The sequence below is a fragment of the Carcharhinus amblyrhynchos genome, chromosome 8 (genome assembly GCF_965287045.1).
Source record: "Carcharhinus amblyrhynchos chromosome 8, sCarAmb.v2.hapA, whole genome shotgun sequence".
NCBI lineage: Eukaryota > Metazoa > Chordata > Chondrichthyes > Carcharhiniformes > Carcharhinidae > Carcharhinus > Carcharhinus amblyrhynchos.
Window position 1 is genome coordinate 111,110,956 of NC_137331.1, and position 21,631 is coordinate 111,132,586.

Consider the following 21,631-nt stretch of genomic DNA (forward strand, 5'->3'; position numbering starts at 1 on the left):
CATTCTACACCCAGTTTGAGCAAGAGGTCAGCGAGAGCATGCCCTTCACCCTGGAAGCCCTGAATGAATCTGTATCTGAGATCACCATTGTAGATGTCAGAACAGCTTTCTTGAAGGTCAACCCACAGAAAGCAACTGGCCCAGGTGGGGTACCCGGACATGCGCTCAGGTCCTGCGCGGATCAGTTGGCAGAGGTAGTCAGAAACATCTTCAACCTCCCTTTATAACAATCTGTGATCCCTACTCGCTTCAAGAAGACGACCATCATTCCAGTACCTAAGAAAAACCAAGCAGCATGCTTTAATGACTACCGTCCAATGGCTCTGACATCCATCATTATAAAATGTTTCGAAAGGCTAGCCATGGCATGACTCAATTCCACTGTTGGGATTCTAAGAAGTTCTGGCAGCAGCTATTGAGAGGGAAACAGAGTTAATGCTTGGAGTCCAGTATGACTATTCTTCAGAACAAGCTTGATTGATTATTGTCACATGTATTGGAATACAGTGAAAATTATTGTTTTTTGTGAACTGCTACAGGCAAAACATACCATTCATAGAGTACATAGGGGAGGGGAAGGAAGAAGGTACAGAATATAGTGCTGCAGTTACCGTTAGGGCAAAGCGAAAGATCACCTGAATATGTGATAGGACCATTCAAATGCCTGATGACAGCAGGGAAGGAGCTGTTCTTGAGTCGGTTGTTACGTGTTTTCAGACTTCTGTAACTTTTTTCTGATGGAAGAAGGTGGAAGAGAGAATGTCCAGGATGTGTGGGGTCCTTGATTATGCTGGCTGCTTTTCTGAGGCAGGGGGAGCCTGAGTCAATGGATGGGAGTTTGGTTTGTGTGATGGATTGAACATAAGAACATAAGAACATAAGAACATAAGAAATAGGAGCAGAAGTAGGCCATCTAGTCCTTCGAGCCTGCCCCGCCATTCAATAAGATCATGGCTGATCTGTCGCGGCTCAGTTCCACATTCCCGCCCTCTCCCCATAACCCTTAATCCCCTCTCTTATCAAAAACCCATCAACCCGCATCTTAAAAATATTTAGCGAGGTAGCCTCCACCACTTCAACGGGCAGAGAATTCCAGAGATTCACCACCCTTTGAGTGAAGAAGTTCCTCCTCAACTCCGTTCTAAACCCTTTATCTTGAGGCTGTGCCCCCTAGTCCTACTATCCTTTCTGAGCGGGAAGAGTCTCTTTGGGCTACATTCACAACCCTTTGTAGTTTTTTGAGGTGTTTATCAGAGCAGGAGCCACTCCAAGCTGTGATACATCCAGAAAGAATGCTTTCTATGGTGCACCTTTGAAAGTTGGTGAGAATCGTGGTGGACATGTCAAATTTCCTTAGCCTCCTGAGAAAGTAGAGGCGTTGGTGGTTTGACTATTCTTCCATAGAAGAGTCATATTGGACTTGAAGCATTAACTCTTTTTCCCTTTCCACAGATGCTGCCAGAGCTGCTGAGTTCCTCCAGCAATTTCTGTTTTCAATTCTGCCATTAAGTTTAATTGAAATTAAAATTTGTGATGACTTTGCATTTCTGGCAGACATTCTCAATTTGCGAAGTAACCTAAATGCCAACTAGTTAACATTAGTCCTACTAAGGCCATAAGACCACTCGATATAGAAGCAGAATTAGGCCATTCGGCCCATCGAGTCTGCTCCATCATCATGGCTGATAAGTTTCTCAACCCCATTCTCCCCCTACCTTTTCCCCGTAACCTTTGAACCCCTCCCCAATCAAGAACTTTCTATCTCTGTTTTAAATACACTCAATGACCTGCCCTCTGCAACCTTCTGTAGCAACGAATTTCATTGATTCACCACCCTCTGGCTGAAGAATTGTCCCTTTACCCTGAGCTTGGGCCCTCCGATCCGAGTCTCTCCTGCCAACAGATACATCTTCTCCACGTCCACTCTATCCAGGCCTTTCAGTATTCTGTAACTTTCAATGAGATCCCCCCTTATCCTTCCAAACTCCATCGAGTACAGACCCAGAGTCCTCAGACGCTCTTCATACCTCAAGCTTTTTATTCACTAAAGCCCCTCTGAGCAACTTCCACATCCTCGCTGTGAATAATGCCAACTGAAACGGTTTTCTTTTGTAATTTGCTTCTGTTTCCTGGCTGTAGGAGGAGCAGAAACTATGATCCCAACTCAACTGGATTTCCAAGTAGTTGATATCACTGATGCGGTGACGGGGAACCCTTCTGTCGCATCGATGTGTCTGGAAGACATTTACGCCATGCCAAATGATAAGTTTCCTTTGACCGTTCAGATTCTAGGCGTCAAAGACAAAAGCGGCCTCATCGCCATGAGCCAGGGATGCAACCCAACAGCTTTTGAAGTTGGAAAGTGCCTCACCATCTTGCAAAGAGCAGAAGTCAAAAAGTACCTTGTCACAGAAGTTTGCCAGCACTCTGCCAGGAAACATTTTCTTGTTCCTCGCAGCTACCGAGGTATATTTCAGAGAGTTCCTAGAACGTTCCAATCAGTTTATGACTTAGCTCTTGCAAGGGAAAGAAGCGGAGTGATCAAAGTCATTGCTACACAACGATATGCTGCAGACATCGAAGGATCATCTTCGTTTAGAGTAGGCGATGGATTCCGTGCAATCAAGCGTGTAAACGTTTGTACATCTGTTGAAAGGCAACAGCAATACATACCTGTTCTGGAATGTGAGAAGTGCTGCACGTGTGATAAAGTCCTGCTCCCAATGCATGCAATAGGAGAATTTTTGGAAGTTTTAGAGGACACAAAGAGGTTCACCATCCAGGAACTCCTTGCCCAGCACAACCCTCCGTGTCACGCAAAAGTGATTGCCAAAGATGAGTCCCTTCCGAGTGATCTCCTATTTGACACAAGTGAACTAAAAGTCGATGGTGAAGTTAACATGAAATACCTTGTTGCTAAACGCACCCATGCTTCAGCCAAACCCTTTGAAATACCTGTAGATCTTATGAAAGTTATGGTGACGATAACAAGCAACGATTCACCTTTCACTGGCGAGGGAGTCCAGAATCTGCCATTGTCCAAAACTATTGAACATTTATCAGCTGAGGACTATACATTGCTCAAAGGTTGTGACGCTTATTCTGCACCTCCACCATTACCTCCCAAATCTAGAAGTACTGTTTCATCTTGTAAACAAAATAAAATCCCTCCAGTTCCACCCAGAGTGACAGAGCAAAGTACCCACACTGATCCTTTTCCACTTCTTCATGATGAGGTATGTGTTTTAAAGACCCAGAGTGTTACACTAGAAATGTTGTATGCTACACCTGGGAACGTTTCATTTATAATTTGTGATCAAAGTATTTAAAATACTTTGGGGGGGGGGAAGTGGTGGGGGGGGGCGGGGGGCGGTGGTGGGGGAGGCGATGGCCTAGTGGTATCATCGCTAGGTTATTAATCCAGAAACTCAGCTCATGTTCTAGGGACCAAGGTTCGAATCCCGCCATGGCACATGATGGAATTTGAGTTCAATAATATATGTCTGGAATTAAGAATCTACTGATGACCACAAAACAATTGTCGGAAAGATCCATCTGGTTCACTAATGTCCTTCAGGGAAGGAAATCTGCCGTCCTTATCCAGTCTGGCATACATGTGATTCCAGAGCCATGGTTGACTCTCAACTGCTCTTGGGTAACTTGGGATGGGCAATAAATGCAGGCCAGCCAGCAACGCCATGTCCCACGAATGAATTAAAAAAAAGAATAAAGATAGTGAAGGCCAAGTCTTAGGAATATGGTGGGACCTCCACTATCTATGCTGCAGTGGGGACTTCATTGTTTGATAATGCTCTGTGGGTAACTGAAAATCCCAAATGTTATCCTGATATAAATTGATACAATCAGCGTGAGAAATGAAATGGTCGCAATGCTGCGAGGTTGATTTATTTCAAACAGGAAGCAATTTCTCCTGGCAGGATGTGCAATGAGGTAATGTCTTGTTCTGCTCCATTGAAGTGCTGATGGAGAACAACAATAACTTATATGGGTATAGCGCCTTCAGCATAATGAACATCCAAAGGCACTTCACAGAAACATTTTAAAACACAATTTGACACAAAGAAACTTAGGGGGATTTTAGGACAGATAACCAAAATCTTTTGGTTTATTATTATCTCAAGTATTAGCATACAGTGAAAAGTATTGTTTCTTGCGTGCCATACAGACAAAGCATACTGTTCATAAAGAAGAAAAAGAGAGTGCAGAATGTAGTGTTACAGTCATAGCTAAGGTGTAGAGAAAGATCAACTTAGTGCGAAGTAGTTCAATTCAAAACTCTGATGGCAGCAGGGAAGAAGCTGTCCTTGAGTTCTGACGGAAGATGGTGGAAGAGAGAATGTCTAGGGTGCATGGGGCTCTTTATAAAGCTGGCTGCTTTCCCGAGGTGGCGGGAACCTTGGCTAAAGAGGTAGACTTTAAGGAATGTTTTAAGGGAGAGCAAAGTATGGAGGCAGAGGTTTAGGAAGGAAGTTCCAGAGTTTGGGAGTCTTAAGAGGAAGCCGGAGCACCCGGATGAAATCCACACAGACACAGAGAGAAGGTGCAAACTCCACACAGACAGTGACCCAAGCTGGGAATCAAACCCAAGTCCCTGGCACTGTGAAGCAGCAGTGCTAACCACTCTGCCAGCGTGCTGCCTACGGTATTCCTGGTGGCAGCATAGCTCTCACTGGAGGTGTACACTCCATCTGTACCTCGGATACGAAGAAGAATCATAGTTTCCACACCGGAGCGGTCAGCCTTGCTACTGTGTGACCTGATTGGAATAAAGGTAGTACACAGGGTGAATGTGGACACAGAACTCCATAATGCTCCACACCTGATTTCAAAGAAACTGCCCATTAAAGAAGGGGTATTTCTCTCCATTGAGTCTATTCACTAATGGAGATCATGTCGGCCAGTTTTGCAGTCCGTGCCACCATGGGCCCAAGGGAAGCATGAAGTACAGGCAAAGCTTACTTCTCTTTGTTGCCCTCCTTCACTCTGTCCTATGGAAAAGTCACTGAGGTATTCCTTCTGACACAGGGAATCTTAGTCACTTCTCCAATGCAGTGATGCATAACAAACAGAGATGTTACCGATACCAATTGGGGATGGTGATGGCCTAGTGGTATCATCCATAAACTATTAATCCAGACACTCAGCTAATGTTCTGGGGACCCGGCTTCGAATCCCAACGTGGCAGATGGTGGAATTTGAATTCAATAAAAAATATCTGGAATTAAGAATCTATTGATGACCATTGTCAATTGTTGGGACCATTGTCAATTGTTGGAAAAACCCATCTGGTTCACTAATGTCCTGTAGGGAAAGAAACCTGCCACCCTTTCCTGGACTGGCCTACATGTGACTCCAGGGCCACAGCTGAATAAGGGCATCTAGGGATGGGCAATAAATGCTGGCCAGCCGGCGACACTCATGCCTCATGATTAAATTTAAAAAAGGCCTCAGCCTGAATAACTCAACAAAGTGAAAAGGATAAAAGTTAAGGAGTGCCGTGATCTTGTCAGCCGCAGGCAGTGCTATCCACGATTTAGTTTGAGGTTTGCCCTGCAGCAGGTGACGTGACTCAGTGATAGACTTCTGGGTGAAGTGAAGACAGCTGACACATTGCTTCTCAGTGAAGTTAAGGTAGGAGAGATGAAGGGTGGCACGGTAGCACAGTTGTTACCTCTGCCGGGTTCGATTCCCGGCTTGGGTCACTCTCTGTGTGGAGTTTGCACATTCTCCCCATGTCTATGTGGGTTTCCTCCGGTTGCTCTGGTTTCCTCCCACAGTCTGAAGGACGTGCTGGTTAGGTGCATTGGCCAGGCTAAATTCTCCCTCAGTGCACCCGAGCAGGCACAGGAGTGTGGCGACTCGGGGATTTTCACAGTAACTTCATCGCAGTGTGAATGGGGAAGGCGTCGGGAATAGTGGGGCAGCAAGCGAATCAGCAAGCATGGCAGCTAGTGAGGAGGCAAATGGTTAGGGATGGGACAATGATCGGGAGAGAGTCAAAGCCGTATCCCAAATCTTCCAATATCCAGGAAGTCGGAGACCGGATGTACGAAGATGTGCTATGGGACCCTTTGGAAGCCCCAGTGCTAGGATTCTGTGGGAATTTCCTCTGATGTTAGAACTTCCGATTGCAAATTCCCAATCCCAGGGACCCTCCAACAAAGTCTTCAACTCTGAGTTAAAGATTTTGGACGATTCTGACTTACTTACTTAGTTAGCTACCTAGGAAGAAGGAAAAAAAGACCTAGGGGAATTATGCAACTGACTCCCAAATTACTCATACTAATCCCCTGCCACCACCACCCCCCCCCCCCCCACCCCTTCTCTCTCTACCTGATCTGACTAGCCCCCTCCACAGGACACTCCCCTCAGCTGACCCAATCTGCCAACCACTCCCAACTAACCCCCCGACCCACCTGCCCACTCACACACCTGCCATCCTACCAGCTCACCCACTGTCACACTGTTGACCTGCCACCCTCTAGCCTCACCCAGCTGCCACCTTACTCACCTGCCACCTAACCCCTTACTAACTTATCTTACCCATCCTACACCCTTACGCTCTTACCTTCTCTCTGTAGCTTTTCAAAGAAAGTAACAAGAGTTATCCTGAAATTGATGATGGTTAGCATTTAGTTTATTTTTGAGTCATTCATGAGGCAAAGGGCAGGATTTTCCAGCCACACTCACCCCAAAGCCAGAAAATCCCGCCCGAGGTCAATGAACCTTTGCATGAAAATTCCGCTCCAAATGTGAAGGTAAATTTGGAAGTGAGGAAAGCAGATAGCAGAAAATTATCTGTATCTGGATAATTCATACGCATCGAAATTTCTGGAAACGTAGAAAAAGTGGACTAAAAGGTTTGTGTTTTTCTCATACAAAAACTTGCAGAATAAATAGAACAGCAAATTTTAGGTTAAGCTATTAGTTGCTATTAACACTAACATTGGGTCAAAGTTTTAGTGTTTAACCCTATCATTACCACTCCCTATGTCTTTTATTCCATGACATTGTTGCCATTTAACCTCTTTGGCCCTACCAACCTCTGACCTGACCCCCTTTATTCAACAGCATAAAACCCATCACATTTCTATTTCTTTCTCGTTCCAAAGAGTCATAGTGAACTCAAAATATGAATTCTTTCTCTCTTTCTCTCTCTCCACGTATGCTGTCAGATTTCCAGATCTCCAGCATCCACGGGATAAGTACTGGGTATAAGATGGAGGTCCAGCGGCACATTGGGTAAAGTACTTACCGCTGAGTTAGAAACTCTCGGTTCATGTCCCACCTCAAGAACTGATGGCCAAGGAAGGAACATTCAAAAAACTAGTGGCACAGTGGTTGACAGCGCAGCACCAGGGACCCAGGTTCAGTTCTGGCCTTGGTTGACTGCCAGTGTGGAGTTTGCACGTTCTCCCTGTGTCTGTGCAGGTTTCCTCCGGGTGCTCTGGTTTCCTCCCCACAGTCCAAAGATGTATGGGTTAGGTTGATTGGCCGTGTTAATTTGACCCTCGTGTCAGGGGATTAGCAAAGTTAATATGTGAGGTTACGGGAATAGAGCCTTGGTGGGGTTGTGGTCAGTGCAGACTCAATGGGACGAATGGCCTTCTGCACTGTAGAAGGATTCTATGATTCAGTCAAATAGGTTGACTGACAACCTACAAAATCCTTCCTGCATGCTAATGGCAGGTGGTTAGAGCAGAAATGACTTCTTTAGCCATAGTTGATGCAGAGTGGTGATGCTCAAGTAATAAGCCACTGGTAACCTCTTCCAGGAAAAAAATTTGCTCTGGGAACAAGGAGACTGAGTACAGGATTCACACTCACTGGTTGTTTTTGGTTATGAGTGAGAGAGGCGAAGGGCACCTGAAATGGAACAAAAAATTGACAGATTCACTGGCACAGGTGTGAAGCTGTGGCCATTATCATTTCAGAGGGTTGAATGTTCCAAAATAAAGGGCAGTCATAGATTCACAGAATCCTTACAGTACAGAAAGAGGCCATTCAACCCATCAAGTCTGCACTAACTCACTAAAAAAGCATCTTACCCAGGCCCATCACCCAACCCTATCCCCACAACTCCAGTTTACCATGGCTAATCCACCTAACGGAAACATTCTGGGACACTAATGGCCAATCCCTAACCTGTACAGCTCTGGACTATGGAAGGAAACTGGAGCCGGCCACAATGGGATTTGAGCCCACGGCCGGCTGGACATTTTGCCTGTGCTGTAGGACATGCCAAGTTATAGATGTAGACATTTTCTCTTACAGTCTCAACCTAGCCAGGTAGTGGATCTGCAAAATATCATTCAAAGCTGATAAACTCCCACTTTCAGCAACGCACAATAGTCACTTCTTATTCTGGCCTTTCTCTCCACACGCTGTAACACAAAAGGATTAAATGTAAAGAATTAGTCTCTCATTTATAAGCACCTACACATCTCACTTTTAGGGGTGGCATGGTGGTACAATGGTTAGCACTGCTGCCTCACAGTGCCAGGGTCCCAGGTTCGATTCCTGACCTTGGGTCACTGTCTATGTGGAGTCTGCACATTCTCCCCATGTCTATGTGGGTTTCCTCCGGGTTCTCCAGTTTCCTCCCACAGTCAGAAAGACGTGCTGGTTAGGCGCATTGGCCATGCTATATTCTCCCTCAGTGTACCCGAACAGGTGCCGGAGTGTGGCGACTTAAGAGATTTTCCCAGTAACTTCATTGCGGTGTTAATGTAAGCCTACTTGTGACACTAATAATAAATAAACTTTAAACTTCACCTTGGTCCCTTTAGACTGCTGTTGGAAATCCGTGCCAAGAATTTGCTTCATAATTTATCTAAACTTATGATCAACTCTTTCCCTTCTCCAGCCTCTCACAGGCGCTGTGGTAAGCAGCAGAAATTTGCAACAACGCAGCCCAAAGAACCAATTCCAAACTTGGTGACCCATTGAATGATCTCGCCAAACTAACTGAAGTCACCAGCGGAAACAAAACTCCACCTGTTTCTTTTTAGCAATTTTTAAAGTTTGTTTTATTTTATTGCAAGGAAGTCTGTGCCCTGCCTTCGAATTGGCAGCTTGCACTCGCCCAGTGCCTGATAAGACTTTCTAACCCAAGGGACCCACTGATCTGTCACTTTCTGCCTGTTACACGGGAAACGGTTGAAATGAGGTGACTCCAATTAAAAATTGGATGGATTTCACATTGTTGAGGTCATAGAAACATAGAAACCAAAAGCAGGGGTAGGCCATTCGGTCCTTCAAGCCTGCTCCATCATTCATTATGATCATGGCTGATCATCAAATTCAATAACCAGAAGAGAAACTGCTGGAAAATCTCAGCAGGTCTGGCAGCATCTGTGAGGAGACAAAAGAGCTGATGTCGCGAGTCCAGATCACCCTTTGTCAAAGCTAAAGTGCACAGAAAGTGGGAGATATTTATACAGTCATAGCTAGAGTGTAGAGAAAGATCAACTTAGTATATGGTAGGTCCATTCAAAAATCTGATGGCAGCATGGAAGATGCTGTACTTGAGTCGGTTGCTATGTGACCTCAGACTTCTGCGTCTTTTTCCCGACGGAAGAAGGTGGAAGAGAGAATGTCCTTAATTATGCTGGCTGCTTTGCCGAGGCAGCGGAAAGTACAGACAGGCACAATGGATGGGAGGCTGGTTTGCGTGATGGATTGGGATACATTCATGACCTTCTGTAGTTTCTTGCGGCCTGGGAAAAACAGGAGCCATACAAAGCTGCAATACAACAGAAAGAAAGTTTTCTGTGGTGTATCTGTGAAAGTTGGTGAGAGTCATAGTTGAGATGCCAAATTTCCTTAGTCTTCTGAGAAAGTAGCTATCTTTGTATTCCTCAAGACCGTTATCCATTTTCAATTCCCTGAAATTTATTTATGCCTCCTTCTTCCTTTTCACTAAACTCACAATCTCTCTTGTCATCCAGGGTTCCCAAATCTTGCCATCTTTATCCTTCATTTTCACAGGGACATACGTGTCCTGAATCGTTAACAACTGACTTTGAAAAGACTCCCATATATCGGATGTGTATTTACCCTCAAACAGCCATCCCCCCAGTTTAGTACTTTCATTCTGGGACTATACTTGTAGATACTTTCTACAAGTACCTTGAAACTTATAGAATTGTGATCACTATTCCCAAAATGGTCTCCCACTGAGACATCAATCACCTGTCCAGGCTCATTTCCCAGAACCAGGTAGCCCCTTTCTGAGTTGGACTGTCTTCACATCACCTCAAGAAGCAATTCTGGATACAGTGAACAAACTCTGCCCCTCTCCAAGCCCCTGGCAATAAAGGAATCCCAGACTAGGGGAAGTTAAAATTGCCCATCGCAACAACCTGCTGTTTTTACATCTTCCCATAATCTGTTGCTATATCAGTTCCTCTACTTCACACTGGCTATTGGGAGGTCTCTTATATAACCCCAACAGTGTGATTGCACTGCTCCTGTTCCTGAGTTCTACCAATATGGCCCCACTGCATGATACCACTAAAGCGTCCTTTCTATCTCGCTTGAAGCATCTAAACCTTGGAATGCTAAACTGCCAGACCTGCACTTCTTTCATCCAGGTCTCATAATTGCCGCAATATCATAGTTCTTTGTAGTAATTCAAGCTTGAAGTTCATCTGCCTTACCTGTCATACTCCTTGCGTTAAAGCAAGCACAGACCAGCTGTCCTGTCATGTTTTGTACACTCTCCCTGTGTTTTATTTCTCTTAGTCTACTGGACCCATTCACTGAGTTCTCCACAATCTCTGTACTCTGTACTGTGACCCTTTTTGATTTCTGTCCTTGATTTCTCTGTCTTCCACTTTTCCACTTACTGCCTTTTGTTTCTGTCCCCACTTTACTTCCCTCTGACATCCTGCATCGGTTCCCATCCCCCTGCCACATTAGTTTAAACCTCCCCAACAGTACTAGCAGACATTCCCCCTAGGACATTGGTCTCAGTCCTGCCCAGTGCAGACCATCCAATTTGTACAGGTCCCATCTCCCCCAGAACCGATTTCAATGTCTCAGGAATTTGAATTGAGGGAGGCAGCAGAAAGGAAATTATAGGCCAATTAGCCTGACTTCGGTCATTGGCAAGATTTTAGAGTCCATTATTAAAAATGAGATCACAGAGTACTTGAAAGTGCGTGATAAAATAGGACTGTGTCAGCATGGCTTTGTCAAGGGGAAGTCATGTCTGACAATTCTGTTAGAGTTCTTTGAGGGGATGACAAGGAAGTTAGATAAAGGAGAACCAGTGAACGTGATATATTTAGATTTCCAGAAGGCCTTTGACAAGGTGCCGCATAGGAGACTGTTAAATAAGTTAAGCGCCCATGGTGTTAAGGGTAAGATCTTGGCATGGCTAGAGGATTAGCTGACTGGCAGAAGGCAGAGAGTGAGGATAAAGGGTCTTTTTCAGGATGGCAGCCTATGAACAGTGGTGTGCCTCAGGGATCAGTACTGGGAACACAACTTTTCATAACATACATTAATGATTTGGAGGAAGGAACTGAAGGCACTCTCGCTAAGTTTGCTGATGATACAAAAATGTATAGAGGAACAGGTAGTATTGAGGAAGCAGGAGGGCTATAGAGGGACTTGGACAGGTTAGGAGAGTGGGCAAAGAAATGGCAGATGGAATACAATGTGGAAAAGTGTGAGGTTATGCACTTTGGAAGGAGGAATAGAGGCATGGACTATTTTCTAAATGGGAAAATGCTTAGGAAATCAGAAACACAAAGGGACTTGGGAGTTCTTGTTCAAGATTCTCTTAAGGTTAACGTGCAGGTTAGGAAGGCAAAAGCAATGTTAGCATTCATGTCGAGAGGGCTAGATTACAAGAGCAGGGATGTCCTTCTGAGGCTGTATAAGGCTCTGGTCAGACCCCATTTCGATTATTGTGAGCAGTTATAGGCCCCCTATCTAAGGAAGGGTGTGCTGGCCTTGGAAAGGGTCCAGAGAAGATTCACAAGAATGATCCCTGGAATGAAGAGCTGGTTGTATTAGGAATGGTTGAAGACTCTGGGTCTGTACTCGTTGGAGTTTAAAAGGATGAAGGGGATCTTATTGAAACTTACATGATACTATGAAAACTGAATAGACCGGATGTGGAGAGGATGTGTCCACTCGTAGGAAAAACTAGAACAACCTCAGGCTAAAGGAACGATCCTTTAAAACAGAGATGAGAAGAAATTTCTTCAGCCAGAGAGTGGTGGAACTGTGGAACTCCTTGCCGCAGAAGGGTGTGGAGGCCAGGCCATTGAGTGTCTTTAAGACAGAGATAGATAGATTCTTGATTAATAAGGGGGTCAGGGGTTATGGGAAAAGGTAGGAGAATAGGGATGAGAAAAATATCAGCCATGATAGAATGGCGAGCAGACCCGATGGACTGAGTGGCCTAATTCTGCTCCCACATCTTATAGTCTTATGGTCTTATGAATTCCTCTCTCTTGCACCATCTCTCAAGCCACGTATTCATCTTAGCTGTTCTGACATTCCTACTCTGACCAGCATGTGGCACTGGTAGCCATCCTGAGATTACTACATCTGAGGTCCTACTTTTTAGTTTAACTCCTAACTACCTAAATTCAGCTTGTGGGACCTCATCCCACTTTTTACCTATATCATTGTTGCCTATATGCCTCCCTACCCCTGTTCACCCTCCCCCTCCAGAAAGACCTGTAACCACTCCGAGACACCCTTGGTCCTTGCACCAGGGAGGCAACATACCATCCTGGAGTCTAGTTTGAGTCCGCAAAAACATCTGTCTATTCTCCTTACAAATGAATCCCCTATCACTGTAGCTCTGCCACTCTTTCCTGCCGTCCTGTTTATCAGAGCCAGCCACGGTGCCATGAACCTGGGAGCTACCACCTTCCCCCAGTGAGCAATCTCCCCCAATAGTATCCAATACGGTACATCTGCATTGGAGGGAGGTGACTGCAGGGAACTCCTGCACTGCCTTCCTTCTCTTCTTCTGTCTGGTGGTCACCCATTCCCTACCTCCTCAGTAGTTTTTATCTGTGGTGTAATCAACTCATTGAATGTACTATTCATGACTTCCTTAGCATCATGGATGCTCCTAAGTGAATCCACCTGCAGCTCCAGTACTGTCAAGTTGTCTAACAGGAGCTGCAGTAGGACACACTCCTTACACGTGAAGGAGCCAGGGACACCAGAAGGGTCCCTGATTTCCCACGTAGCACAAGAGGAGCTTGACGCAAGTCTGGGATCTCCTGCCATGATTTAACTTTACAGTTAATTTAACAACAACAAAAAGAAAAACTGCTTACCGGTCACAGCCAATCACTGCTGTGACATGACGGTTTGATTTCTTTCTACCTTGAGTCTGCCTCGCAGGTCTACCTCTCTAATCCTCCCAAAGGTGAGCGCCTCTTTCCCCTCAGCACCGAGTTCCAACTCAGCTTCAAATTTCTGATACCCTCACTCTGGCTGAATCTCACTCCGGCTGCAGTCCCTCTTCCACTGGCGTGCGCAAGCTTCACTGGATCAGAAGTCCCAGCCAGAAACGTGGAGCTCTGGCACGGTGGAGAAAACTAGGTGGGGAGTGGCAACGTGAGGGTGATTACCACTCCTTGGACAATTTGGGCCATGCAGCTACCTGTGGTGTCACTCAGAGTGATATCACAGGCACTGCAACTGCATGCGCAGTGAATGTGTCATAGAATCATAGAATACATACGGAGGATGGAAGGAGGCTATTTGGACAATCGAGCCTGCACCGACAACAATCCCACCCAGAACCTATTCCCATAAACGCAAGTATCAACCCTTCTAATCCCTTGACTCCAAAGCATTTTAGCACGGCCAATCAACCTAACCATTACACCTTTGGCTTAACCCCATGTACTTACCCCATTAATTCCCCTAACCTATATATCTTGGGACACTAAGGGGCAATCTAGAATAGCCAATAATCTAACCCGCACATCTTTCGGTCTTTGGGAGGAAACTGGAACACCCAGAGGAAACCCACGCAGATGTGGGCAGAACGTGCAAACTCCACATAGCGTCCTTTGCAATTTCTCAAGCAAGATTCTTCATTTCTCTGGGTGTAATTGGAATGCTAATTCTGTACATAAACAGAAGAGAAACCAGAAGAGAAAACACTGGTAAATCTCAGCAGGTCTTTGTCAAAGCTTTGACAAAGGGTCATCTCTCCTTGCTGCCAGACCTGCTGAGATTTCCCAGCCTTTTCTCTTTTGGTTTCAGATTCCAGCATCCGCAGTGATTTGCTTTTATAAACAGAAGAGATACTGGAACATTTGCAGGTCCGCAGGGAATAATTAAACATTGCACATAAACACTTTAGTATTTAAGCATTGCTTAAATGAACTGAAATAAGTCAATGAGTAGGTGAGTGCTCTGACCCAATCCTTATCCTTGCTAACAAGCACATTTATCTTTTAGGCTGCCGAACAGCTATCAAAAACACACTTACACGACTGCGGAAAATTGCAGAACATTTATTTCGAACCGCCCATGTGAGAGCGATGGTGTCTCATCAAGATCAAACGTACAATCAGCTTTCAATTTCCTCCAATGTTCAGAACAAGTATTAAACGTTGTGTTGTTCCTCTGAGTGTTAAAGATTCAGATGATTGATTTTTCTTTTGCAGGTTGAGAGCTCAGCAGACCTGCTCAGGAGCAGAATTGGAATGTGTACATTTTGGAGCGCAATAGAATTGTATAACTAAATGACATTTATTTCATATTGCATGCTTGGTTTACATACATCAATAATTCAGTCCAATGCTTGGTCGTTGTGTCAGATGCTCTTGATAACATTAAATTTAAACACAGTGGAGCTCCTTTGTTCCATCATCAACATGACAAGGTTCTGCGTGGATCAGCTGGCAGGGGTATTTGTAGACACTTTATCCTCTCTTTACACAAATCTGACATTCCTATCTGCTTCAAGAAGATGACCATCATCCTGGCACCAAAGAAAAATCAGGCAGCATGCCTTAATGACTATCATCCTATGGCTCTGATATCCATCATTATAAAGTGCTTCGAAATATTAGTCAATTCCAGCCTCCCAGACTGGCTGGATCCATTACAGTTCACCTACCACTGCAATAGGTTCCTCAGCAGATGCGATCTCCCTGGCCCCACATTCAACCCTGGAACCCCTGGGTAATAAGGACACCGATGTCAGACTCCTACCTATTAACTACAGCTCAGCCTATTATTCCTACAAAACCCACCTCCAAACTCCGTGGCCTGGGGCTGGGCTCCTCCCTCTGTGACTGGATTCTGAACTTCCTAACTCGCAGCCCGCAATCAGTGAGGATAGGCAACAACACCTCCTCCACAATCATCCTCAACACCGGTGTCCCACAAAGCTGTCCCTCAGCCCCCTACTGTACTCCTAATATGGCCAAATTCCCCTCCAACTCGATTTTCAAGTTTGCTGATGACATCACCGTAGTCGGTCGGATCTCAAATGATGAGACAGAGTACAGGAATGAGATAGAGAATCCGGTGAACTGGTGCGATGACAATAATCTCTCCCTCAATGTCAACAAAATGCCAGTCAACGACTTCAGGAAGCGTAGTGGAGGACATGTCACTGCCTACATCAATGGGGACAAAGTAGAAAGGGTCAAGAGCTTCAAGTTTTTAGGTGTCCAGATCACCAACAACCTGTCCTGGTCTCCCCATGCTGACACTATAGTTACGAAAGCCCATCAATGCCTCTACTTGCTCAGGAGACTATGGAAATTCAACATGTCCACTATGACTCTTGCCAAGTTTTACAGATGCACCATAGAAAGCATTCTTTCTGGTTCTGTCAAAGCTTGGTATGTCTCCTGCTCTACCCAAGACAACAAGAAACTACACAGGGTCATGAACGAAGCCCAGTCCATCACACAAACCAGCCTCCCATCCATTGACACTCTCTTTGCCACCTTCTTCTGTTGGAAAAAAGATACAAAAGTCTGAGGTCACATATCAACCAACTCAAGAACAGCTTCTTCCCTGCTGCCATCAGACTTTTGAATGGATCTACTTTAAGTTGATCTTTCCCTACACCCTAGCTACGACTGTAACCTTACATTCTGCACCCTCTCCTTCCCTTCTCTATGTACGGTATGCTTTGCCTGTACAGCGCGCAAGAACAATACTTTTCACAGTATACTAATACATGTGACAATGATAAATCAAATCAATAACAAAGAACAAAGGAACGTACAATACAGGAACAGGCCCTTTGACCCTCCAAGCCCATGCTGATCATGATACCCTAACTAAACTAAAAAAACATTCTGCCCTTACTCTATTCTCTCAGTATTCATCCGGATGCCTCTTAAATGTTGCTAATGTGCCTGCTTCCATCATCTCCTCTGGCAGTGTGTTCCAGGCACATACACTCTCTGCATGAAAAACCTCCCCGGCACATCTCTCTTAAATTTTTCCCCTCTCACCTTGGACCTGTATCCCCTGGTAATTGACACTTCCACACTGGGAAAAAGCCTCTGACTATCCAACCTGTCTATGCCTCTCATAATTTTGTAGACCTCTGTCATGTCTCCCCTCAGCCTCCATCTTTCGACTGAAAACAATCCCAGTTTATTCAACCTCTCCTCATAGCCAAAACCCTTGAGACCAGACAGCATCCTGGTCTTGAGGATTAAACATGTCTTGGAAAACAAATAACAAATCTTTAAAAAGAAATAATAACTTTCTACTATTGTGAAAAAGGAAGCTTGTGGAAGTAAGAGTTTGGAGTTGTTCTGAACCTGTGTCATTGGTTTGATTGTTGGTGCGTCACGGTAAGTTAATGTTAATTCACCTCACTGCCTTTAGACCAGACAGACAATTTTTCAGCACGAGCTCTTTGAAATCTTCCCAGCATCATGAGTTTCTCAGAGCAGGATTTTAGGGGAGAAGCATTGGCCTAATGGTATTGTCACTGAGACTATTAGTCCAGAAGCTCAGCTAACGTTTTGGGGTCCCGGGTTCAAATCCTGCCACAGCAGGTCATGGAATTTGAATTCAATAAAAAATACCTGGAATTAAGAATCTACTGATGATCGTGAAACCACTGTCTATTGTCAGAAAAACCCACCGGGTTCACTGATGCCCTTTAGGGAAGGAAATCTGCCATCCTTATCTGGTCTGGCCTACATGTGATACCAGAGCCAGAGCAATGTGGTTGACTCTCAACTGCCCTCTGTAGTGACCTAGCAAGGCACTGCATTCAAGGGGAGCTAGGGATGGGTAATAAATGCTGACCAGCCAACAACACCCAAGTCCCACGAATGAATAAAAAACAATTACCCTCAGCTGCTTGATCAATGACCTTCCCTCCAACACAAGGACATTCATGACTGCACAATGTTCAGCCATACTGGTAATTCCTCAGATTAAGCAGTCCATGGCCCCTACAGAATACAGAAGGAACTGGACGATATCCAAGCTTGGGCTGATAAGCGACAAGTAATTTTCACACCACATGAGTGCCAGGCAGCGACCGTTGCCAACAAGAGAGATCCTCACCCCCTCCAGGCCCCCCAGTAGCTCTCTTGCGACATCATTTAACCCTGATGGTGTTTTAACACTGCCTGTGGTAGGTGCTTTTGTGCAGCTGGATCCAAGTTCATTAAGCATTATTGCAGAACGCAGAGTTAACTCTAACACTGCTGTAACAATAGCTAATGAGCATGTGTCTGAGGTGTAGTAGTGATTTCACGCAGAAGGAAGTGGGGAGAATCTGAGAGAGAAGCAGTAACTCTGTCCTGTCGTGTTTTGGAGTCCTGCACGTAGCTGAGTATGTAAACAAAGTTTACTTTGCTAAGAAAAAACTCAAAATCTCTTCCAGGATGTCCCAACACCAGAACTATATGTTCTGTTCAATATGAAGACCAAAAGTGTGCACAGTACACCCGGGGCAGGATTTTACAGCTCCTTCATGGCCTTCCACTCCCTCGCTGTTGCATTGGACCAGATAATTTGCCTTTTACTTCAAAAAGGCCATAATGTCCTGTCAGATGGGAGGAACTGTGGAATTAAGTTATGACAAACAACTCTGCTAAGTAATGAAAAAATGATTACTATCCAAACAAGGCCTTCAATAAGGCCGCAGCGTTTACATACTCGGGATAAGCAACTAAATCTAAACCGTGTGTTCGTTCCGTAAACACTGCTTCCAGCCTTGGCCACAAGATGAAAATAAGACCCTTTTCAATAATAAAAATCCAAAAAGCAAGATACGGTGTACTATAACTGTTGCATTTTCTGTATGAATCAGCAGAACAGCCTGCAATGCTTTGCGCTGTGTTGTTTTCTCACTTGTGCACAAGTAATTAAAAATTTGAAAGATTTGAGAGCTCACCACGCGTTATTTGGGTTAATCCTCAATAGAACTGCAAAGTCCTGGCCCAGATGTGGTCTATTGTATCAAGAATTCCTCATTTTTATGTTCCTTTGCAATAGAGGCTAACTTGCTGTTGACCTTCTAATTGCCTGCTATACTCCAACTTAACTTGCTGCTTTTTTTGTATGAATAGACTCAAATGTGATGTGGCCACCAGCCTGTGTGGGTCACCTGCTGTGTGGGTCACCTCCTGTGTAGGTCATTGACTGGTGTGGGTCACCTCCTGTGTGGGTCATTGACTGGTGTAGGTTACCTCCTGTGTGGGTCACTGACTGGTGTGGGTTACCTCCTGTATGTGTCACTGACTGGTGTGGGTCACCTCCTGTGTGGGTCGCTGACTGGTGTGGGTCACCTCCTGTGTGGGTCACTGACTGGTGTGGGTTACCTCCTGTATGGGTCACTGACTGGTGTGGGTTACCTCCTGTATGGGTCACTGACTGGTGTGGGTCACTGACTGGTGTGGGTTACCTCCTGTGTGGGTCACTGACTGGTGTGGGTCACCTCCTGTGTGGGTCACTGACTGGTGTGGGTTACCTCCTGTGTGGGTCACTGACTGGTGTGGGTCACCTCCTGTGTGGGTCACTGACTGGTGTGGGTTACCTCCTGTGTGGGTCACTGACTGGTGTGGGTTACCTCCTGTGTGGGTCACTGACTGGTGTGGGTCACCTCCTGTGTGAGTCACTGACTGGTGTGGGTTACCTCCTGTGTGGGTCACTGACTGGTGTGGGTTACCTCCTGTGTGGGTCACTGACTGGTGTGGGTTACCTCCTGTGTGGGTCACTGACTGGTGTGGGTTACCTCCTGTGTGGATCACTGACTGGTGTGGGTTACCTCCTGTGTGGATCACTGACTGGTGTGGGTTACCTCCTGTGTGGATCACTGACTGGTGTGGGTTACCTCCTGTGTGGGTCATTGACTGGTGTGGGTTACCTCCTGTGTGGGTCACTGACTGGTGTGGGTTACCTCCTGTGTGGGTCATTGACTGGTGTGGGTTACCCGCTGTGTGGGTCACTGACTGGTGTGGGTTACCTCCTGTGTGGGTCATTGACTGGTGTGGGTTACCCGCTGTGTGGGTCACTGACTGGTGTGGGTTACCTCCTGTGCGGGTCACTGACTGGTGTGGGTCACTGACCTTTGTGGGTCACCTGCTGTGTGCAAATTCACCATATGCTTTGTGGATATAAACCTGATTTGGAATTTGACGAAGGACTGGATGAGGCTCACCTCACTAACTCGGACTGTTTTTGTTTTCACAACTATGAACTTGGCTATGTGTCTTCATATGGTTAATTAATGAATTGTTTATTAGTTGGACTTGGAGTTCTGGGTGTCTATGTTATGTCTCGGTATCCCCGGCAATAATGTTGCCCAAACTCTCATGACATCATACTTCCATTAAGACATCTTGTTTTTCTATTCTTCCTACCAAGGTAAATGAGCTTGTTACTCGTCACATTGTTACACATTCATTTCACCTACCTGTATCTCATTTCTTTTTTTTAGGAGATAGGAGCAGGACGAGGCCATTTGGCCCTCTGAGCCTGCTCCGTAATTCATTACAATTATGGCTGATCATCCAACTCAATAGCCTACTCCTGCTTTCTCCCCATAATCTTTGATCTCATTCACCCCAAGTGCTATATCCAACCACCTCTTGAATAAATTCAATGTTTTTGCATCAACTACTTCCTGTGTTGATGAATTCCACAGGCTCACCACCCTTTGGATGAAGAAATGTCTCCTCACTTCCGTCCTAAATGGTTTACCCTGAATCCTCAGGCTGTGACCCCTAGTTTTGGACTCCCCCATCATCAGGAATGTCCTCGCTGCATCTACCCTGTCTAATGCTGTCAGAGTTTTCTCTATGAGATCCCCCCTCATTCTTCTGAACTCCGGCAAAAACAATCCAAAGCTAGTCAGTCTCTCCTCGAACATCAGTCCCACCATCCCTGGAATCAGCCTGGTAAACCTTCACTACATTCCTTCGAGAGCAAGAACATCCTTCCTCAGAAAAGGAGACCAAAACTGACACAACACTCGGGCTGTGACCTCACCAAATCCCTGTATAATTTCAACTGCTTTGTGCTCTCCTCGTAGCTTACGTTCCCACCCAGCCTTTTATTGCCTTTTATTACTCTTGATCTCTATGCCTAAATCATTATATTTTTGGCAAGTGAAGCAAGGGGCAGTGTCAAGCTTAAAAAAAGCTTACAGAAATATAATTGAAAGCAGAAATCCAGTGGACTGGGAAAGCTAAAAAGTAATGAAGGAATGAAATAAATGATTGTAAAGACAACAGATTGGGAAAGGCCATGGGTGGCCCAGTGATGAGCACTGCTACCTCACAGCACCAGGGACCCAGGATAGAAGCATCAAATTCTCCTGGCTGTGGGATGGAGGCAGGTCAACGTTGCTAATAACACATAGCAGCAAGTTACTTTTAATGGATTTGATGCATTAAATCCTCATGGCACAGTGGTCAGCACAGCTGCCTCACAGCACCAGGTTCGATTCCCAGCTTGGGTCACTGTCTGTGCGGAGTCTGCACGTTCTCCCCGTGTCAGCATGGGTTTCCTCCGAGTGCTCCGGTTTCCTCCCACAGTCCAAAAGATATGCTGTTTAGGTGCATTGGACATGCTAAATTCTCCCTCAGTGTACCCGAAGAGGCGCCAGAATGTGGCAACTAGGGGATTTTCACTGTAACTTCATTGCAGTGTTTATGTAAACCTACTTGTGACACTAATAAACAAATTTAAACTTAACTTAAAACTAAGTATATGAACTTTAAAATTGAAGTGTTACTATTCTTGGAGCCCCTTTAAGTCAATAAGTAAAGAGACGAGAGGTGTGCCAGTTAAGATATAGGCAGCAGAGTTCTGAATAAAATAAAGCTTATGTAGGGCGGAAAATGCAAATATGAAAGTTAAAAACTGCAAAAATGAGAGTCTCAAAAGCAAGCAATGTTATCTAGGTGGAAGTGGACGCCTTTGATGATGAATGTATGGCTGGGATCTCACCTCCATCTCAAACGCAACACCAAGGGCGGGATTTTACGACCTCACTTGGGTAAGACTGTAAAATCCCACCCCAGGCCAACAGAGATTTCCATTCTACTAACCTCGCCCAAATGAGGCAGTTAAATACCAGCCCCAGGGTGGAAGCAATCTGCTTTAGCCCAAGACAACA

The 21,631-nt window shown here is 45.3% G+C and overlaps 1 protein-coding gene across 1 annotated transcript in view; it reads left to right on the forward strand.

Annotated features, from left to right (window-relative positions):
• Positions 1-14,759, forward strand: part of LOC145346394 (protein THEMIS3-like) — a 62,383-nt gene extending 47,624 nt beyond the window's left edge. The window contains exons 4-5 of the mRNA XM_080193551.1: positions 2,140-3,236; positions 14,682-14,759. Coding sequence (XP_080049677.1) covers positions 2,140-3,236; positions 14,682-14,759 — 1,175 coding nt within the window. The remainder of the gene's footprint in view (positions 1-2,139; positions 3,237-14,681) is intronic.
• The last annotated feature ends 6,872 nt before the right edge of the window (positions 14,760-21,631 follow it).